The 18,108-nt window shown below is 48.5% G+C and overlaps 2 protein-coding genes across 2 annotated transcripts; one reads left to right on the top strand and one right to left on the bottom strand.

Annotated features, from left to right (window-relative positions):
- Nucleotides 1-4,677: 4,677 nt before the first annotated feature.
- On the bottom strand, nt 4,678-5,475 carry NOP10 (NOP10 ribonucleoprotein). The gene is made up of 2 exons (XM_027571138.1): nt 5,344-5,475; nt 4,678-5,043 (listed from the first exon to the last, which is right to left on the bottom strand). The coding sequence occupies exons 1-2, from the start codon at nt 5,395-5,397 to the stop codon at nt 4,903-4,905; spliced, it is 195 nt and encodes a 64-aa protein (XP_027426939.1). The 5' UTR covers nt 5,398-5,475; the 3' UTR covers nt 4,678-4,902.
- Nucleotides 5,476-5,939: 464 nt separating this feature from the next.
- NUTM1 (NUT midline carcinoma family member 1) lies at nt 5,940-17,359 on the top strand. Its single transcript, XM_027571326.2, has 8 exons — nt 5,940-6,052; nt 7,457-7,552; nt 9,546-10,245; nt 12,179-12,307; nt 13,411-13,550; nt 14,057-14,334; nt 14,628-14,744; nt 15,107-17,359. Exons 1-8 carry the CDS (start codon nt 5,965-5,967, stop codon nt 16,754-16,756), a joined length of 3,198 nt encoding a protein of 1,065 aa, XP_027427127.2. The 5' UTR covers nt 5,940-5,964; the 3' UTR covers nt 16,757-17,359.
- The last annotated feature ends 749 nt before the right edge of the window (nt 17,360-18,108 follow it).

Here is an 18,108-nt window from a genome sequence, read left to right as displayed (position 1 = left end):
CCGGCGGGCTGTGCCAGCGCCGCCGCAGCCCCTCCCTTCCCTCCCAGCTCGTTCCTCATTCGAGGGTAACGGTCCGAAGAGAAGCCTCGGGGAGCGGTCGGAGGGCGGTACCGTCCCGCGAGCGTCGAGGAGCCCCGCCCAGCCTCTGCAGTCTGCAAGGTGACGGGAAAGGTTGCGCGCATGCGCTGCCGGGGTCGCAGCGGGACCGAGGAGCCAAACGTGCGAGGCCCGGAGGAAGATGGGAATTGTAGTTAAGTGTTGGGGTCTGAGCTGCGTGCGCTGGAGAAAACAAACCCCTTTCCTTCTGGGTCCCGCTGTGTTGCACGAACTCACTCTGGAGGCATTGGGGGAGCAGACGATGCCCCTTGCCCTCAGAACCTCAAAAACCATCTCTTTTTAATAAAAGCGTCTCTGAAAATACCGTTCATAATTTCTTTAAAAAATCACAAACCTCCCATACCATATACCTAGGTATGACCCTACTGAAATTTTTAAGCAGATGTCTGTTTTTAAAGTACCGTATTGTCAAATCATATTCATTTTGTGCTAAATTTTTCTCTTTCCTGTCCTTAAAATGTCTTTTACCATGTATGCATGTATCAACTCATGTTGTACACCTTAAATATATACAATTTGGTCAATTATACCTCAATGAGGCTGGAGAAAAACGCTATTTTCACTTTCTAGTTAGACTGAAGGTTCAGTTAAAGAAATTTTTTTAAATTTTAAGATTTTATTTATTTTTGCGAGAGAGAGTGCACGTGCACACAAGTGTAGTAGGAGAAGTAGTCTCCCTGCTGAGCAAGGGGCTCGATCCCAGGACCTGGGGATCATGACCTGAGCTGCAGGCAGACGTTTAACTGACTGAGCCACCCAGGTGCCCCTGCATTCTGGTACTTTTTTGGTCATTGCAATGACCTCAGTCAGGAGATGAGAAAATGCTTGAAGAATGAGTACATGGAAAAGAGGACCAAGAGCATGGAGCATGACAATGCAATGTGAAAAAGACTTTTTAATCCCGTGGAGGAATCTGAAAAATAAATTACAGGCATACCTCATTAAAAAAAGAGAGAAAGCCTCAGATTTGAATGACCAACAGGCTTGCCTGAGAAAAACATTAATACCTCAGGAAGTGAATTTCTTGCTTCCTCAGGAAGCTATGAGCCAGAGTTGTTAATCATAGGCTTTAAAGAGAAAGAATCAAACTTTAAGGAGGCTTACATTTTATCTTGTTTTTAAAAAAGATTTTATTTATTTGAGAGAGACAGATAGTGAAAGAGAGCACAAGCTGGGAGGAGAGGGAGGCTGACACAGGGCTCTATCCCAGGACCCCCGGATCATTACCTGAGCTGAAGGCAGGCGCTTAACTGACTGAGCCACCCAGGTGCCCCAGGTAGTTCACATTTTAAATGGGAATTTATTTCTCATTTTGTTACCTGGATCTTTCTTGTTTTGTGTTTTTGTTTTGTTTCTGTTTTTTTTTAAACATTTTAGTCCTTATTTACACATTGTATATCTCAAAAGTTTTTTGTTTGTTTTTTTAATTTTTATTACCGGATCTTTTTAACCACACTTTGGATTTTATGTGTCATTTGATAAAAGGGAATTTCCTGGCTCAGGTTTTCAATACAGTTCTGATCTATTGCTAAGGATGATGTGTAAACATTTCCACTTGTCAGGTGTAAGGACCCAGGCAAAGCCAGGGCACAGATGGTTAAATTTAAATGCCTCGATCAAAGCTATAGGAAATAACTTTCAAACAAAATATTGATGAGTCAAAATTTACTTAACACTTCTATTTGTATGTTAAGTAAACATGCTAAGAAAAATATCCTGGTGGCAGTAGTAGGGAAAACACTGGCAATGGAGTAAAAAAGTACCTCATCGTTTTCTCCAGGTCTAAAATAAAATAAAATAAAATAGGGGCGCCTGAGTGGCTCAGTCAGTTAAACGTCTGCTTTCAGTTCAGATCATGATCCCAGAGTCCTGGGATCCAGTCCCAAATCGGTCTCCTTGCTCAGTGGGAGTCTGCTTCTCCCTCTCCCTGCCGCTCCCCCTGCTTATGCTCTGTCAAATAAGTAACTAAATAAAATCTTTAAAAAAAAAAAATTTCAGAATGCTGTGGTGTTTGTGACATTCCTGAAGCAGGTTTATCAAGACACTGCATTCTTCAGTGTGCCAGTGTGGAGGTAAGTCAGGATGCATGTTTAAGACATGATGGAGCACAGCAGAGCACCCCAGCTCCAGGTGGCCATGGCTCCTGCACTCTCCACAGCTGACCCTGCTGGGCTCAGCCAGCCCCCGCTGCTCTCATAGACTTTCTCATTTTCATAAGGAAATGGTGGGTTTCTGCAACATCCAATTTTGTTTCATACCACAGTGTGTTTTCATTCACTTACCTATACTACCTAATACCCATCTACTACAGCTCTTAAAGCTCTCTTCTTCCGTTTCTGAGCATACCTCAGAAGATGTTAATATCCAGAGAACCTTTTAAGGAAAAAGTCCTCTGTATATTTAAACCAGTCTACCTTTTCTCCTCTATTTCAATTAGGAATATTTCCAGATCAAAGTCTTTTCATTTCAGTTTACACAGCAGGTAGGTAGCATGGAACAACAGTAATCCTTTTTGGGGAGGGGTGGGGCAGGTAGTGGTTTACTTATAAAGACAAAATTACAGGGGCGCCTGGGTGGCTCAGTCGTTAAGCGTCTGCCTTCGGCTCAGGTCATGATCCCAGGGTCCTGGGATCGAGCCCCGCATCGGGCTCCCTGCTCCGCGGGAAGCCTGCTTCTCCCTCTCCCACTCCCCCTGCTTGTGTTCCCTCTCTCGCTGTGTCTCTGTCAAATAAATAAATAAAATCTTAAAAAAAAAAAAAGACAAAATTACAGTCAAATTACAAAACACTGCTAGCAGAGTTCATTTACTGACTTTGGTGTTTAAGAAGTTTCCATAGCAGATCCTTTTTCCAGTTATTGCAGAATCAACATTTCTTCCATCACTGTCCCCTTAATAAGACAGGGTAACACTTTAAAATCCCTGTAAGTGAACATGCTAAGAAATTAAAAATTGCTTGACAGGAAACAAGAATTTCATTTTACCATTCGCATAAGTGATTCAAAAATCATTTTTCTTCCATTAATTATCACCCAAGTGGAGAGATTTTTTTTTTTCCCAGCAGTCAGCAACTACCCTCAACTTTTCTGCTGAGACAGTCAGACATCAGAGTCCAAGAGAAATGTTTATCTATCCCTTTCCAGGACCCGTGCTGATAAATTAAATTTGTGCCAATTTAAGTTCCATCTGCTTCTAGAATCTAGAATCTTGATGCAGTAGAAAAAGATTGTGTAATTAGAACACAATCTCCATAAAGCAATTTTTAAATCAGTGGCACTAGGCAAACATTCAAATCCAATGTCAAAAGCCACAAACGCGAAGATTGGAAAATAATGAGTTGATTAACTTAGCAAAGAGAGGAAGAAGCAAGCCAGCATTTCTTGAAAGCTTATATACAGTATTTTGCCTCATCATCCCTCTACTATGAATTGTCCTAAGAAATCTCCTAGGGGGGCGCCTGGGTGGCTCAGTTGGTTGAGTGACTGCCTTCGGCTCGGGTCGTGATCCTGGAGTCCCGGGATCCAGTCCCGCATCGGGCTCCCTCCTCGGTGGGGAGTCTGCTTCTCCCTCTGACCTTCCTCTCTCATGCTCTCTCTCTCTCAATAAGTAAATAAAAAATCTTAAAAAAAAAAACTCCCAGGGTTTTTTTTTTTCGTTTGTTTTTTAATTAACCCCAACAGTAGCTTAAAAAACAGCAAAATCCCTGCTTGAATCTCTCATACCTCATCTTCTAAATTAAGATCCATGTAGTTCCACAAAGCAGCTGGCTGCCAAGGAGAATATAAAGTTAGGTGCATGTGAGAAGACAATTCCTTGATGGAGAGAACTAAAAACCTGGGAATATTTTCAGAGGGGGAGTAAATAAATATCAAGGCATTTGTATTCACAACGGTTCTATTTGCAACACAGTGTAGATATATTGTCATCCACCACTGAATCCTATCAAATTTCAAGTTGGAATAAGGCTTAGAAATGATGAGAAAAATGAGACTACACTGATTACTTTCTCAAAGGTATGCAGAGGGGAAAATCCTGGTCTCCTGACTTCCAATTCACTGCATTCCCTCTACAATATAGCTGCTATTTTTTTTTTTTTAAGATTTTATTTATTTTGAGAGAGAGAGACAACACAAGCAGGAAGAGTGGGAGAGGGAGAAGCAGGCTTCCGGCTGAGCAGGGAGCCCCACGTGGGGCTTGATCCCAGGACCCTGGGACCATGACCTGAGCTGAAGGCAGACGCTTAACGACTGAGCCACCCAGGCGCCCTGCTCTAATTTTTCAAGCAACTCCTCCATTTTGAGTCAAAACGTCATTTCAAGGGGCAGGAAATCACTTAAAGGAGAACAAGGGTATTTTTCAGTGAATGGGGACAGTTGTGGAAGATTCTGAACCATTTTTCCTGTTCCCCAACAGCCTATCACGCACAGCACTATTGCTACAGCAGTGACTGAAGGTTTTCTTCCAAGTACTCTTGTTGTACCCCTGGGGTGCTCTTCCTTCTCCTCTCCCTCTTTTTTGTTTTTAAACCCCGCCTTTTCCCCCACAACATACAAAATAAGAGCTTTTCAAATCATTTTAATAACCTAGCAGTGATTCAAAATATGGAAAGAAGATTCAAAAGAGGGATGCTACCATGATGGATTTACACAAGCATGATCAAGGGCAACGATGAAACCGGATTCCAAAGAGCAAGGGTGCTAAGAAGGCTTCAACGCTCACAGTTTGAAGAGCTTGGTTTCAGAAAGTCTCTGAGGGGTAGCAGAAGAGACATGAAGTTTAGGGGACCCTCAGAGGACAGGGCGCGGTTGCTGGGTCATGAGCACCTTGAAGCGTTTCTTGACGGTGATTCGGTGTCTAGAGTATTTGTCATCTGGGGAGAACCGAGCAGGATGCGCCGAGCAGGTCTGTTGTCCCATAGGGTCAAGCTTCTGCTCGAGGAATAAAGAGAGACATAATTTCAGCACAGGAGTGGTGGGAAAACTCAATCACTGGCGTCATAAGGGAGACAGAGGCTGGGATGGGGAGGAGGCTGCGCGAAAAAAGGTAAACAGGAAAACAGGACACGCGACGGTTAGATCAACAAGTCATACACTCCTTCCACCACTCGTGGCTTCAGGGCTTGCTAGTTCCCCTCACCCACCCAGGCAATTCGGGGGCGGGTCTCAACCTCTTCTCCCACCTATGCTTCTTGCCATGACCATTTACAACCCGTTTTTTTTTTCCCTCACCTTCAGCGTATAGACTCGGTCTCCCTGCTCGTTGAGGTAATACTGGAGAAACATGACCACACCGAAGCCAGAAATTCTAATTTCGTCTGCTACTTTTTCTGATGGTCTCACGTGTTTGTTAATTTCCTTTCGGTAGAGCCGGAAGTCTCTCTCAAGGCCTGCCGGGAAATGTAGTCCATTTAGGCCTCTCTCCACTGGCCAGAAGGGGGCGGACTAGTGCAAGGATTTGGCCCAGTTGCAACCCAGTTGCAACCTTGCAGGCGTTGGCTTCCAGTTGCAACTTTGCTGGCGTTGGGAGACACGTGGAGTGTGCCCACTGTGTGCAAGACACTGCTAGAAGTTAGAGGGGGGTAAGAATGGATATGAGTTGAACATTGATGAATAGAATCCTGTCTTTATCTCGAGATGCGCACCCATTTCACAGGCAGTGGGTTTCTAGTGCCTGGAGAAACGAAGGCTCCAGGATTCAGAGCCCCTTTACCTTGGGATATAAAGAAGAAAATTTTCTTCCCTCCCCTCTTTTACATCCGGTTCCCGCGTCCTATTTCAAAGTATTGGCGGTAAAGAGTGCATGATGGGTATTCAATATTAGGTACAGCGAAGAGAGCGTGAAGTTATCTTATGAAACTGGTGAAGTATATTTTAGTGGTCGAACCAAGATTTAAACTCAGGTCTCTTTACCACAAATCCAGCGCTCTTTCCTATAGTGGTGAGTAGCTAATAATAGCATAATATGATGCACCTCCTAGGGTTATTTCGAATTTTTAAAAGAACGTAGAAATTCTCTTTATAGAACTCCGGGTTTTAAAAAATGATAATTGGAACCCAGATATTACAAAGACGATCGTTACAGTATTATTTACCATGGCAAAAACATTGGAACATACGTTAATTTTATAACCAAGAAAAGCCTGAAAGCGTTTTTCTTTTTTTAAAGGATATAGTCTGTATTTACCTGTAGCTGCATAAAATATCTCTGCAAGGATTCACAAGAAATATACTATTGGTTTCCTCTGGGATAAAGAAATTGGTTCCAAAAATAAAGAAGAGAGAGAGAGAGAAATCAGTTCCAGAGGAAAGGAGTGGGAAGGACCCTTGCTGTATATTACATTTTGCATATGAACTTTTGAACCATGTTAATGTATTTGCCATTTCAAAAACTAAAATTATTTAACAAAAATTTTAAACAAAATAATTTAACAAAAAGGGCTTTTTTGATTTTGGAATCTTATGCTGAATGGCAGTTTTTGGTAGAGTGGTGCTTTTCAGCCAGGGGTAAACTGAACCTTCTGTGGACTGCAGAGCTGATAGTACTGGACTATTTGGGACTGCAGGACAGCTTTTTTTTTTTTAAGATTTTATTTATTTATTTGAGAGAAAGAGAGTGAGTGAGGGAGCACAAGCAGGGGGAGCGGCAGGCGGAGGGAGAGGGAGAGGGAGAGGGAGAAGCAGGGCCACCCGCTGAGCAGGGAGCCTGGTGGGGCTGGACCCTGAGATCATGATCCCAGCAGAAGGCAGCTGCTTAACCAGCTGAGCCACCCAGGCGCTCCTGCAGGACAGCTTTCTAAGGAAATGATATGCATACAGCCAATCATATACCCTGATTTTCTGAGACAATCCTAGTTTCAAACATTCTGTTTATTTGATCCTTAAGTGCATGGACTATATGCTCTGAATTTGGTTTGGAAAATATAGCCAACATTGTATTAAGGCAAGGGTCTGTCACAACCTGCTATTAATAGGAAGTCAGTTACAGAACTGGGTGGGTTTGAAGGGCATAAAACTATATATATATATATATAATATATATATTATATATATATATAAAGAAATGTATAAGTAACCGAGATATAAAAATGTCATCATTTTCTGGGAATCAGAATTTACAAACTGCCCTAAAAAGACACTCAACAATTGTGTTGCCATACTCTGGTTTGGAGGGAATTCCTGGTTACTGCTTACTTATCAGAGCCCTTTGGCATCTTTCTCTACCTCTGCCCCTGCTCCCCTCCCCTCCCCCACTGCGGAATGCCTTGACTCCTAGATTCTAGTTCTGTTTTGATCTGATCTTTGTCTTTCCTTCCTTGGATCCCTGTGTATCTACTGGGGCCAGGTTGCTCTCCAGGTCCTGGACCTGACTGTCTCATTCTGGAGGCTTCCAGACAGCCACAGTTAGTGCCCAAACCTGAGAGGATGGCTTCAGATAGAGGTAAGTCTGCAAGTGGTGGGGAAGCTCTTGGCTACCTGCTCACACCCTTGGGAGTTCAGATTTGACACTTTACCTGGGGACCAGCTTTTGGGGCTGACCTAAAGGGATTGTAAGAACACTAGACCCCAGCAAAGTCATGAGTGTTGGGAAGGCTGGGGAAGGAAATTGTGCCATTAACACTGGGTTAGGGGATGAAGAGAGGGCCTCCTGGGAGGCAGATCAAAGCCCCTCAGGGGAAAGTGCTAAGTATAGAAAAGGGATGGCAGTTAGCAACTTGTTTCTCTGGAAGAGGAATCCCTTCAACATATGTTTGTGTGGCATGGGCAGGGGTGTGTGTGGTGCGAGCAGCACAGAGAAGGCTCAAGGGGAAGGTCCAAATTCCTGTGTCTTCTTTAGGCAATTGGAGCCTGCTCTAGAATTATGCCCTGAGAGAACTGAGCTGGAACCACTCTCGATCTTACTCAGCGGGGTGGGTGGAGACTGTAGTTGGAAAACTGTTCCGCTGGGTTATCTGTTGCCTAGTCTGTAGAGGAATGTCCTCCCAAAAGCTAGCCTGGAAGGTACTGTAAGTGCCTCTGCTCAGAGCCTGATGGCACATTTTTGCCCCAGAGAGGGCTTCTCTTCCAGTTCCGGGAGCAGTTTCCCTTGATTTCCCAGGGCCAGGGGAGGTGGGTAGCTCCAACCGGAATGAGAGATGGGGCTTCCCTGAGATGCTCTCCGTTTTTCTACCTTTTTCTCCTTTTGTGGAACTCAGGCCTTCAGACCCATTTCACTTCCCGGAATCCTCCTGGCCCTCTGCTTTGTGGTTGAGATGATGAGTTTGCTCATATTCCATGTCTCCTTCGTGGTCAGGAAGTGGAAGCTGAGTGTTGTTAGTTTGCCAGGGGAATATTCTTTATTAGAGGGGAAGGAGACTTGTATGAAATTAGGCAAATGATCTTCTATTATGATAATTAAAACTCCTGAGACACATGTCCTGATTGATTAAGTACACATTTTATGTATTTTTCCTTGGGTTCTTGGCCTAGAGTCCACAGAGCTCCTTCTCAGCACCTTCTGTGTTACAGACTTCATTGTGCCTTGTTCATAGTGGACCCTAAATTTCTGCTATTACGACTTCCAAGCAGAGGGACTACAGACAGTCTACACCACCAAATTTTAACATGTCCAGCAGCTTACTTAGAGCTCTGGAAACCTTTCTTTTTTTTTATTTTTTTATTTTTAAAAGATTTTATTTATTTATTTGAGAGAGAGAGAATGAGAGATAGAGAGCACGAGAGGGAAGAGGATCAGAGGGAGAAGCAGACTCCCTGCTGAGCAGGGAGCCCGATGGGGGACTCGATCCCGGGACTCCAGGATCATGACCTGAGCCGAAGGCAGTCGCTTAACCAACTGAGCCACCCAAGTGCCCTTTTTTTTTTTAATTTTTTTTTAAAGATTTTATTTATTTATTTGAGAGAGAGAGAATGAGAGAGAGCACGAGAGGGAAGAGGGTGGAAACCTCCTTTCTTAGCCACCCCTCCCCTCACCCATTTCCTGGTCCTTATCTCTTAGTCATTCCTGGCTGTTACATAACAAAATTTCTGGAAACCAAACATCTAATCCACACACGCTTTCCAGGGAACAGCATTTGTGTGAGCCGTGGCAGGGACCACAGACTAGCTGGGGGCAGGGTTCAGGTGGTTTGAACGTGTTTGGAGTGGATGGGAATAAGAGAGGTACTTGGGTGCTGGCTGCCATGTGTTAGGGAGTCTGAGCTGATGGGCCCAAGGGTCATTGCAATTTCTCTAGGGCAATAATTCTCACCTAGGAGTAAGGGATGTCAAAATCTTTTGGGGGACACCTGCAAACTGCAGGTTCCCCCGCCCTAGTCCTTCCCTCACCTGTTGAGAATCAGTGCTCTGATTGTTCAGGGACTAAATGGAACTCCCATGACCTAACCTCTGACCTCATTTTCTCCTACTCCATTCCCTCTTTTTCTTCGTCTCAACAGCATCTCCACTGTCAGGACTGGATATGACCATGACACCTGGTGCCGCCCTGTCTCCTTTCACGGCAATTCCCTTTCCCCAGCCTGCTGCTGGCCCACCAGACCAGCCACCCTGGGAGCAGCCTCCACAGCCTCCCATGCCTTCAGCATTCTCTCCAGGCAACCCTCTGGTGCTCTCTGCTCTCCCCAGCCCATTGTTGGTGATGGGGGATGGGGGCCCTGGCCCCACTGGGGCTGGAGTCATTGTCAAAGTCAAGACAGAAGGGGGGCCAGCTGAGCCCTCTCAAACTCAGAACTTCATCCTTACTCAGCCAGCCCTCAATTGGATTGCCTCAGGCACTCCCTGCGGGGCCCCTGAGGGTCCTCCCCCTCGATTCATGACAGCTTCTAACATGAAGATCCTTCTGCCCACTAAGGCTGTCGGGGCGAGCCAGGAGGGCCTCCCAGGCCTCCATGCTCAGGCTCTACCACTAGCTGTCCAGCTGGCCCCCATTGTGCCCCCAGAAAAGGCTTGGCCAGGGCTACACGGGGCAACTGGAGAAGGAGGTCCGTTGGCCGCCCAATCTAAACCCTCACTGGGTGACCTCTCCTATACCTCCAAAGGTGTTTATGAGAACTTTCGACGCTGGCAGCGCTACAAGGCCTTGGCTCGGAGGCACTTGTCTCAAAGTCCTGATGCAGAAGCCCTTTCCTGCTTTCTTATGTAAGTGGGGAGATCTGAGATTAATTATCCTAGCGGTTTTAAACAAGGAGGACTTTGGGTTGGACAGGAGGTTGGGCTATCTAGGAATACTTGAGGGCAGGTCATGAGGGTGCTAGCGAGGCTATGAGAACACAAAAGCATAACGATGGTGATGATGATAAGCCTCTTTACCCACTTCCCAGATTATAACGAGCTTTCAGGGGTCTTCTCTCAAGTGATCCTCACAACCCTGTGAGTTCAGGCAAGCATATTAATGTAATCCACATGTATAGGTGAGAAGACTGAAGCCCGGAGGTTTCCTATGACTTAAGCGAGGGGCCATGGGTGGAGCTTAGGTCTCTGACACCAAGTACAGGGGCCTTCCATTCTATTTTATTACCGTCTGACATCGAGTTAAGCTGTCCACACCAGCAGCATGAGTGCTGGGCCCTGACCATTTGTGTAGGAGTGGAGGATGGTGGGGGGCCGGGCAAAAGAATGTGCCACCCCGTCCCACCACCCGCTATTTCATTCTGAGTTCAAGTTGACATAGAGAGGTGGTAGAGCTCCCTTAGTGACCGATGGCCCAGGTTCCACTGCTTGCTAGATTGGTGACCCTGGGCTCCACATTTACTACCTTGCCCTCAGTCTTCTCATCTAGAAAGGGGATGATTATACCAAGTTCAGCGGGTTGCTGAGGTGAAATAAGTTATTACCTGTGAAGTGCTTAGCAGAGCACCTGGCACAGAGAATGCCTTCTTTAGTTGCAGCTGCTAGTATTATTACTATTATTCTAAAAAAGGCAACGGAGAGAAGAGGAAGAGAATTCACAAAAGGCCAGAATGTCTATGTGAATGGATGCTTAGCCTGGGACCCCAGGGGTCAAGAGCTGTCTTTTGTGTCTATAAAGCCAAGTCATTAGCCAGCCATCTGGGGAATTTTCTCTTCTTCTCCCCTAGACCCACCGCTTCCCTTACTGCACCGCACTCTCGGTGTTCTGTGTAAACCACTATGTAACATGCCACGTTTTACTGGATTTAAAAAAGAGGTGCGTTGCTTTCCCAGTCTCTGAGCTCTTGAAGGAATCTCCCTTTCCACCCTGACTCTGGAGTGAATAAATCAAAAGTCTCCCCCAGAGTCCTTGGTGTAGATCCCCTTACCAGCTCCCTGCCTTCTCCAGATGTCTCTGAGTTCCCTTAGCAGGCTGGATTTCTAACTCCTGGCCTCTTCCTGTTCTCCATGCTCAGGGGCTCCTCCAAAATGCAACCCAGACTCTCTGTAACAGTCGCCCAGGAAGATGGTAAAATACTGAGTCCCGAGATCCTGGGGTGCCGAAATCCCTAATTATAACAAGTGTCAGCAGGTGATTCTAGGCACAGTGCTTGAGGACTCTGGCAAGTCAGAAGGGCAAAAATGAATCATAAAGAACTTAAAGAGTATTGATATTTGACTGTCTGTGAGGGTATCCCAGAGGCCAAAAAAAAAAAAAAAAAAAAAAAACACTTAAAAACCAACAAATAAAAACACCACACAACCTTTAATTAGAGATTCATTTGGGTTAGGTAGTGCCTTTTTTGAAAAGCAAGAGCCTTTGGGCAGGGTTAAGCCTACTGTATAATGAATCCATTAATTTAATAACATGAGTGCTTTCTTCCTCATGTTTAGTTGAGGATAGCGCTGTGAGAATTAGGGGTGGTTGATTTCAAAAGTGGGGAGCAGAAACAGTCATCTGATTTTGTGTGACATTTGAGAATTTCAGCGAGAAGACAGTCCAGTATGGTAGATGGGTGGATGGGAGGTTGGGGGTCTGGAAGTCTAACCAGAGGTGGGATGTGACAAGGATTGGGGGGCAAGTTAGCTCTGCTGAGGGACAAGGGGGTGCGTGTTGGTGTTTGTCGGGACAGGTGGATGGGGGGGCACGTTGTAAAACATGACTGACCCAGTGGGGTTTTAGCCCAGTGCTTCGCTCCCTGGCCCGGCTGAAGCCCACTATGACCCTGGAGGAGGGGCTGCCAAGGGCTGTGCAGGAGTGGGAACACACCAGCAACTTTGACCGGATGATCTTTTATGAGATGGCAGAAAAGTGAGTTGAACCAACCCTCATTCTCCTGAGGGGTGCTGTGTAGTGGAGGGATGGATGGGGGCAGGTAAGAGGCGTGGATTGGGGTGTGTGGGTACTTATTAAAAGGGATACTAGGAGGAGTGGTGTAAACTAGAATGGGGTCTCCCGGATTCTCACTGCTTCCACCCCCTTGACTCTTGGGTTTTTCTGTCCTCTCACCTTGAAAGCTCTCCCTCCCCCAGATCCTGAATTATACATATAGGTCCTTGATATTGAAGCTCTTAGAATGGGATTGAAGCCCAATTGGTGTAAAAATTCCTTATAAAGGGACCTAGCAATGAGGACATAAGCCCTACTGGGCAAGTTCTTTCCTGTCGCACTGACCGGGTAGCAGGTGGCTGCTGATGCCGACCTTGGGACCACTCCTCCTCTGGAAAGAGTGGCACAGAAAATCATTTACCCTGTTATCCCAGGGAGGGCTTGGTGCTTGCAGAGGTTGGTCAGGGGAAGGTCCTGGATGCCCAGAATGGTCTCCTGGCTCTTATCCCTCATTTTCCATGACCATCGCCTTGGTTAAAGAAATAACTCTGGGGAAAATGAACCCTTTCCTCCAAAACTTAAGTTTCCATTTCCTCCCTTCTGGACCCATACCTCCTAGAATTACTCTTCCTGACACCCAGTTCCAGCCTCAGGACTTGGATCTCAGCACTGCCTCCTGGTGGGAACTGCCTTGAACTGCAACCCCAGGCCCTGCTGTAGGATTTCAGTCCTCCTTTAGGGTTGTAGGTAGAGGCAGATGAGGCCTTGTAGGGCAGGCTGGTAGGATCCCGCTAGGCTTTGCCTAGGGCTGACTGACTTCAACAAGGCTGTATGAATTGCTGCTGTACATCCTCCATGATGCTGGGTGAGATCAGGGATGAAATAGAAGTGAAAGTGATGGCTCTGCCCTGGAGAAGCTCAACATTCATTTTCTCAACGAGTTTCCCAAGGGATGACTGCACGTAAGGGACTCTGTCGTGATCTTGTGAGGTTTCCCCGGAACGGTTACTGGGCCGTCTGTGAACACCTCCCTCCTGGTGTCTGGCCTTCTCGGCACTGTCCAGCCCTCCCTCAACCCTCTGCAGGTTCATGGAGTTTGAGGCCGAAGAGGAGATGCAGATTCAGAACACACAGCTGACGAATGGGTCCCAGGGCCTGCCTCCCGCAGCCCCTCTGAAACTCAACCCTCCAGGGCTCCCTGCCCCTGAGGTTAGCCAGCAGCCAGGTAAGACTACCTCATTCCAACCGGAGCTTGGGGCCCAAGGCTCAAAGGGAGGTGTACACAGGGCAGTCGTGCACTAGGGAAGGCATCGCCCTTGCTTCTGTCACTATCCCTCTTGGGGGTGGCAGTGATGTTCTAAGCAGGACATACATACGTAGGAGGCTGGCTTCCCAGGTTCCCTTTGTCCCAAACTGATCTTGGCCAAGTAAACCAACTACTTTCTAACTGAAGATGTACAGGAGGCACATAATACCTCATCTGCCTAAGAAATGGGGGCTGGATCGGAGGACTGCTCAGAATTTCAGGGGTTTCCAGATGCCTCATGCAGGCACTGTCTTGGACCCTCCAGCTCCACAATCTGCTCCCACAGCTGGTCCTGTTTCAGGCCTGATCCAGCCTGTCATCCTTCCAGCGTACCCACATTGCTGCCCTGACCAACGCAAGGTTGGGAGGCAGAAGCCACAGTCCCTGTGCCACCCGCCATTCCTCCTTTGCGTCTCTTCCCTTAGCGTACATTCCCAAAAAGGCGGCTTCCAAGGCACGGGCCCCCCGCCGGCGGCAGCGCAAAACGCAGAGGCCTCAGGTTCCTGAGGCCCCCAAGGAGATCCCCCCGGAAGCTGTGAAGGAGTATACTGACATCATGGACGGGCTCGTGGGGAGTCAGTTGGTGGCAGACGGAAAACAGGAAGAGGAAGAACAGCAGCAGCAGGAGGAAGGGATGTATCCAGATCCAGGCCTCCTAAGCTACATCGATGAGCTTTGTTCTCAGGAGGTCTTTGTCTCCAAGGTGGGCTGGATCTGGGTGTCTGGTTTCTAGCAGATCCCGGGTTCGAAACTCCAGGGGACTAACGACCTAGGGTTTTTCCTGAGGCAGTTAGGAACTAGGCTGTCTTCCTACTGAGAAATGTGTGTACGTGCATGGACACATGTGAATGTGTACAGCCGGTGGTGGTCACAGTTAATAACAACCCCAGGGAAGGGCTGGGGGAGGGTGACACATTGGCTTCTTCTCTAGAGGCTCTTGGTTCCCAGGTTACTTCCTGTCAGGGACTCCGATCACCATTTTCTTCTGTTCCCCAGGTGGAGGCCGTCATTCATCCTCGGTTTCTGGCAGATCTGCTGTCCCCAGAACAGGAGAGGGACCCACTGGCCTTAACTGAGGAGCTGGAGCAAGAGGAAGGACTCAGTCTTGCCCAGGTAAACCTGGGAGGTAGGAAATGTCAGAATAAGCAGCTTGCATGATTTTAACTAACCCTACACTGTCTTGGTTGGTATGATTTCTGGAGACAAGACAGCTTCAGGATTGGGATTCCGGTGCAGAACAAGTAGGCAAGAGACTGTGGAAACACAGGAAAAGGGGAGCAAGCACAGGGGGTCAAAGCATGGGAATAAGACCCAAGAAGGCTGAAGAGAAGAGCTATGGTATCTGTTTCTGATACCATGACTCAGGCCGCTTGCTTGCATTCCCTGCCCTGTCCAAGTACCATCTCCTCACCACCCCCTCAGCCACCCCTTCTCACGGCCATGTATCGGACAATGCTTGTCTACTCTCCTTCCAGCTGGTCCAGAAGAGACTCCTGGCCCTGGAAGTGGAGGATGCAGAGGCCCCTCCTAGTTGCAGTGGAGCTCAATCAGACTCCAGTCCTTCTGTTTCTGATGAGGATGAAGATGGGGGTGGGCGGCTTCGGCCCTCACCTGGGCCGCGGGCGGCTGGGGGCACCGTTCACCTTGGAAAGGCTACTTCTCCAGGAAAACGGGTGAGAGAAGAGCATGGTGGGCAGGAGCGGGCCCTAGATGGCCCAAGGGGCGTGTGCAGAGACGGGGACACTTTGTCGTCCCCCAGCAGCTGGGACCTGCAGCTAGAACCTACAGCTCCACAGGGAACTCGAGGGTCCTTAAATACGGAGGAAAGAGGGGCTGGGAAGACTGCAAGTCAAATATCCCCACCTCAGGACAACGACCTGGGAGGGGCTAGGTCTCCCGGGCACCCCCTGGTGGCTGACAGAACTTCTGAGACTCTGCCCCTTTGTTGGCAGGAAGGCCCCCAGCCTGAGATAGTTCCCCGTTTGGATGTGGGACTCGAAGACCTGGCTCCCCTGCAAGGACAGGGGTTAGAAAAGCGGGTCCTGGGGTTGCAGACAGGCCAGCAGCTAGGGGGTCTTGGAGTGCTTCCTCAAGGGCTTGAGCCACTAGCAGTGCCCCAGGAAGGCTCTTCGGGAGCCATGTGGGGAGATGACAAAGGTCCTCCCGTGGTTCAGGGTTATGATCAGAACCTGTCCCCTAGAGCGCCTGGTGACAGGGAGGGGGACGGAGCCTCTCTCAGTCCAGGACTTTGGCTGAGCAGTGAGCTGGATGCTGTGGCCTTGGAGTTCCCCTCACAAATTGAGGAGGTCATAGAGAACTTCCACGATGGGGAATGTGTCACTGAGCATTGGGGAGGCTGTCAGGTACTGGGCTCCAGAAGCAACATTTCTCTGGGTCCTGGAGAGACCGCAGCACCTGGGGATGGGGGGAGCAGTGCCATTCCCTGTGGAGGCACAGACAGCAGGGCTACCCTGCAAAAGGCAGACTATTGCAGCCTGCCGGGACCTCTGAGGGCCAACGGCCCATTTGTGAGGCCCAAGGAAAATAGAGAACAGAGCCCTGAGGCTACAGGGGATCCCAGCCGTCTGTGGGCTGAAGGTTGCCCCCCTTTGCTGGGAAGTAGTATCCACGCGCCCACACCGGGGGTTCCCAAAGAAACTCTTCAGCCTGCATGTCAAGGCAATATCCTTGTGCTGGGGACCCAGGGTATGTCCCCCTTCCCCGAGGCCAGCCTGGAGGTGGGAAGCAGAGGCCATTCCGTCTCTCCTCAGGTGGAAACCACAGACCATGTCACCATACTAGATACTGGAGATGCCTGTGGCCTCCAGCTAGCGGTCATTGAGGATACCCACCCGCCAAATTTTAACTCCTATGACCCCCAAGGAGAGGGCAGGGAGGATACTGATTTATCCAAGCCTGAAGACCTTGCTCCCTTACCAGGGAATCAAGAGCCTTACGCACATGGGACCGCCAAGTCAACATCTCCTCACCAGGGCCTTGGAAGCACTTCCTCTAGATGGGGGGCCAGGGATGCCTTAGTTCTGACAGAAAGCTCTCCTGTCAGTGAAACATGCAGCTCAAGGGATGGGGCCAAAGGGAAGGAGGAGGAGCTGGAGGAGCGGTAGGAGGGGGAGGAGGGGGAGGATGAGGAACTCTCCAGCTTTGCCTACCTCTTGGCCTCCAAACTTAGCCTGTCGCCACCAAGGGGGCCTCCCTTCAGTTTTCCCCCTGCCTCAGGCCTGCCCTCGACGGGAGGGCGGGGGGTCCAGAGAGCATCCCACTCCCTCTCTGCTGAGGCAAGAGACCTTGGCCAGTCTCCACATCCTGTCGCCAAGTCTGGGAAGGGAACTCTCAGTGGAGGTCTAGCTCCTGCCGAAAAGAGGCCCTACCAGGCAGCTGACCTTGGCATCTCTGGGGAGAAGCCCCTGGCTCTGGGAGTGGTTCGAGCCTCACAGCCTCGTAAAAGGCGGCGTGACACTTCTGTCACCAGCCGAAGGAAGAAACGGCGGCGTAGTCAGTAAGGGACAGCAGGACCCTCCTAGCCCACCTGCTGATCCCTAAACGTCGGTCCCCCAGAGTTTTCACCCCAGCTGCTCACCAGCAGAGACTGGTTCTCAACCCCATGTTATTTTGTTGTTCTGCAGAAGTAGCAAGTGTGGGGAGGTCACACTGGCTAGGCTGGAGGCGGTCCCCTCGGCGGGAGGTGGAGGAGTACCTTTGGAAGTTGTATGGGGCAAAGAAAAATAAAGATTTTTTGGTTGTTGGAAAATGCTTGCAATGTGCCCTTTCGTGTTCATGTCTTCACTGCCAGATGGGGTGGGAGGGGGCTCCGGATTCCCTGGATCTAGATACCACTCCAGCCTCCAGCCTTATCCACGCTCCCTGATGAGCTCCTGTCCTGAGAAGCCGCCAGTGATCCCTTCATCCCTCCCCTTCAGGAAGAGCCTGGACTTGATGCTGGGGAGTGCTTCTCAGGACAGGCCACATTGTCTGTCTCCCTTTGAAAGTCTGTAAGATAGAAAGATGCCTTTTTTTTTTTTTTAACCTGTCAGATCTCTGGGTTAGATATCTAATTTCCTAAATCTAATTATTTTCCATAACTCTTGTCTAGATAGCACCTTTTTTGGGGGGGGGGCCCTTGTTTTTTTCCCCCCGCTTCCTTGAAGAGGCTGGACAGAAGGGACTTAAATGCCCTCCGTTCATCCATCCCCTGGCAAAAGAACACCCTCCTGAGCCTGGTCTGAGCTGCAGGGCAGGCTCTCGGCTGCTACGGACACAGCTCTCTGCTCCCACCATGAGGGGGAATCATTCCCAGTGGGATTATTAAATATAAAATGGTAGTTAGCTATTTTTTAATCTCTAATGAGGACAGAGCAAGAGGGAATAGGCTGAAAAGAGGTTCATGAGGAAGCCCGTTAAAATGTGCATATATATATATGTGCATATATAGGGTTATGACAACAGAAGGGGAGGCTTT

The sequence above is a fragment of the Zalophus californianus genome, chromosome 6 (assembly GCF_009762305.2).
Source record: "Zalophus californianus isolate mZalCal1 chromosome 6, mZalCal1.pri.v2, whole genome shotgun sequence".
Lineage (NCBI taxonomy): Eukaryota > Metazoa > Chordata > Mammalia > Carnivora > Otariidae > Zalophus > Zalophus californianus.
This window is presented reverse-complemented; position numbering and strand designations above follow the sequence as displayed.

What these genes read in the sequence shown, in the direction of transcription:
- NOP10 (XM_027571138.1), bottom strand. Translation starts at nt 5,397, where the DNA reads ATGTTTCTCCAGTATTACCTCAACGAGCAGGGAGACCGAGTCTATACG. An exon ending in ACCGAGTCTATACGCTGAAG is followed by an intron (nt 5,044 to 5,343) that starts GTGAGGGAAAAA and finishes TTCCTCGAGCAG; the next exon opens with AAGCTTGACCCTATGGGACA.
- NUTM1 (XM_027571326.2), top strand. Translation starts at nt 5,965, where the DNA reads ATGAAACTGGTGAAGTATATTTTAGTGGTCGAACCAAGATTTAAACTC. An exon ending in CAGCGCTCTTTCCTATAGTG is followed by an intron (nt 6,053 to 7,456) that starts GTGAGTAGCTAA and finishes TACTGGGGCCAG; the next exon opens with GTTGCTCTCCAGGTCCTGGA. An exon ending in AAGGACTCAGTCTTGCCCAG is followed by an intron (nt 14,745 to 15,106) that starts GTAAACCTGGGA and finishes CTCTCCTTCCAG; the next exon opens with CTGGTCCAGAAGAGACTCCT.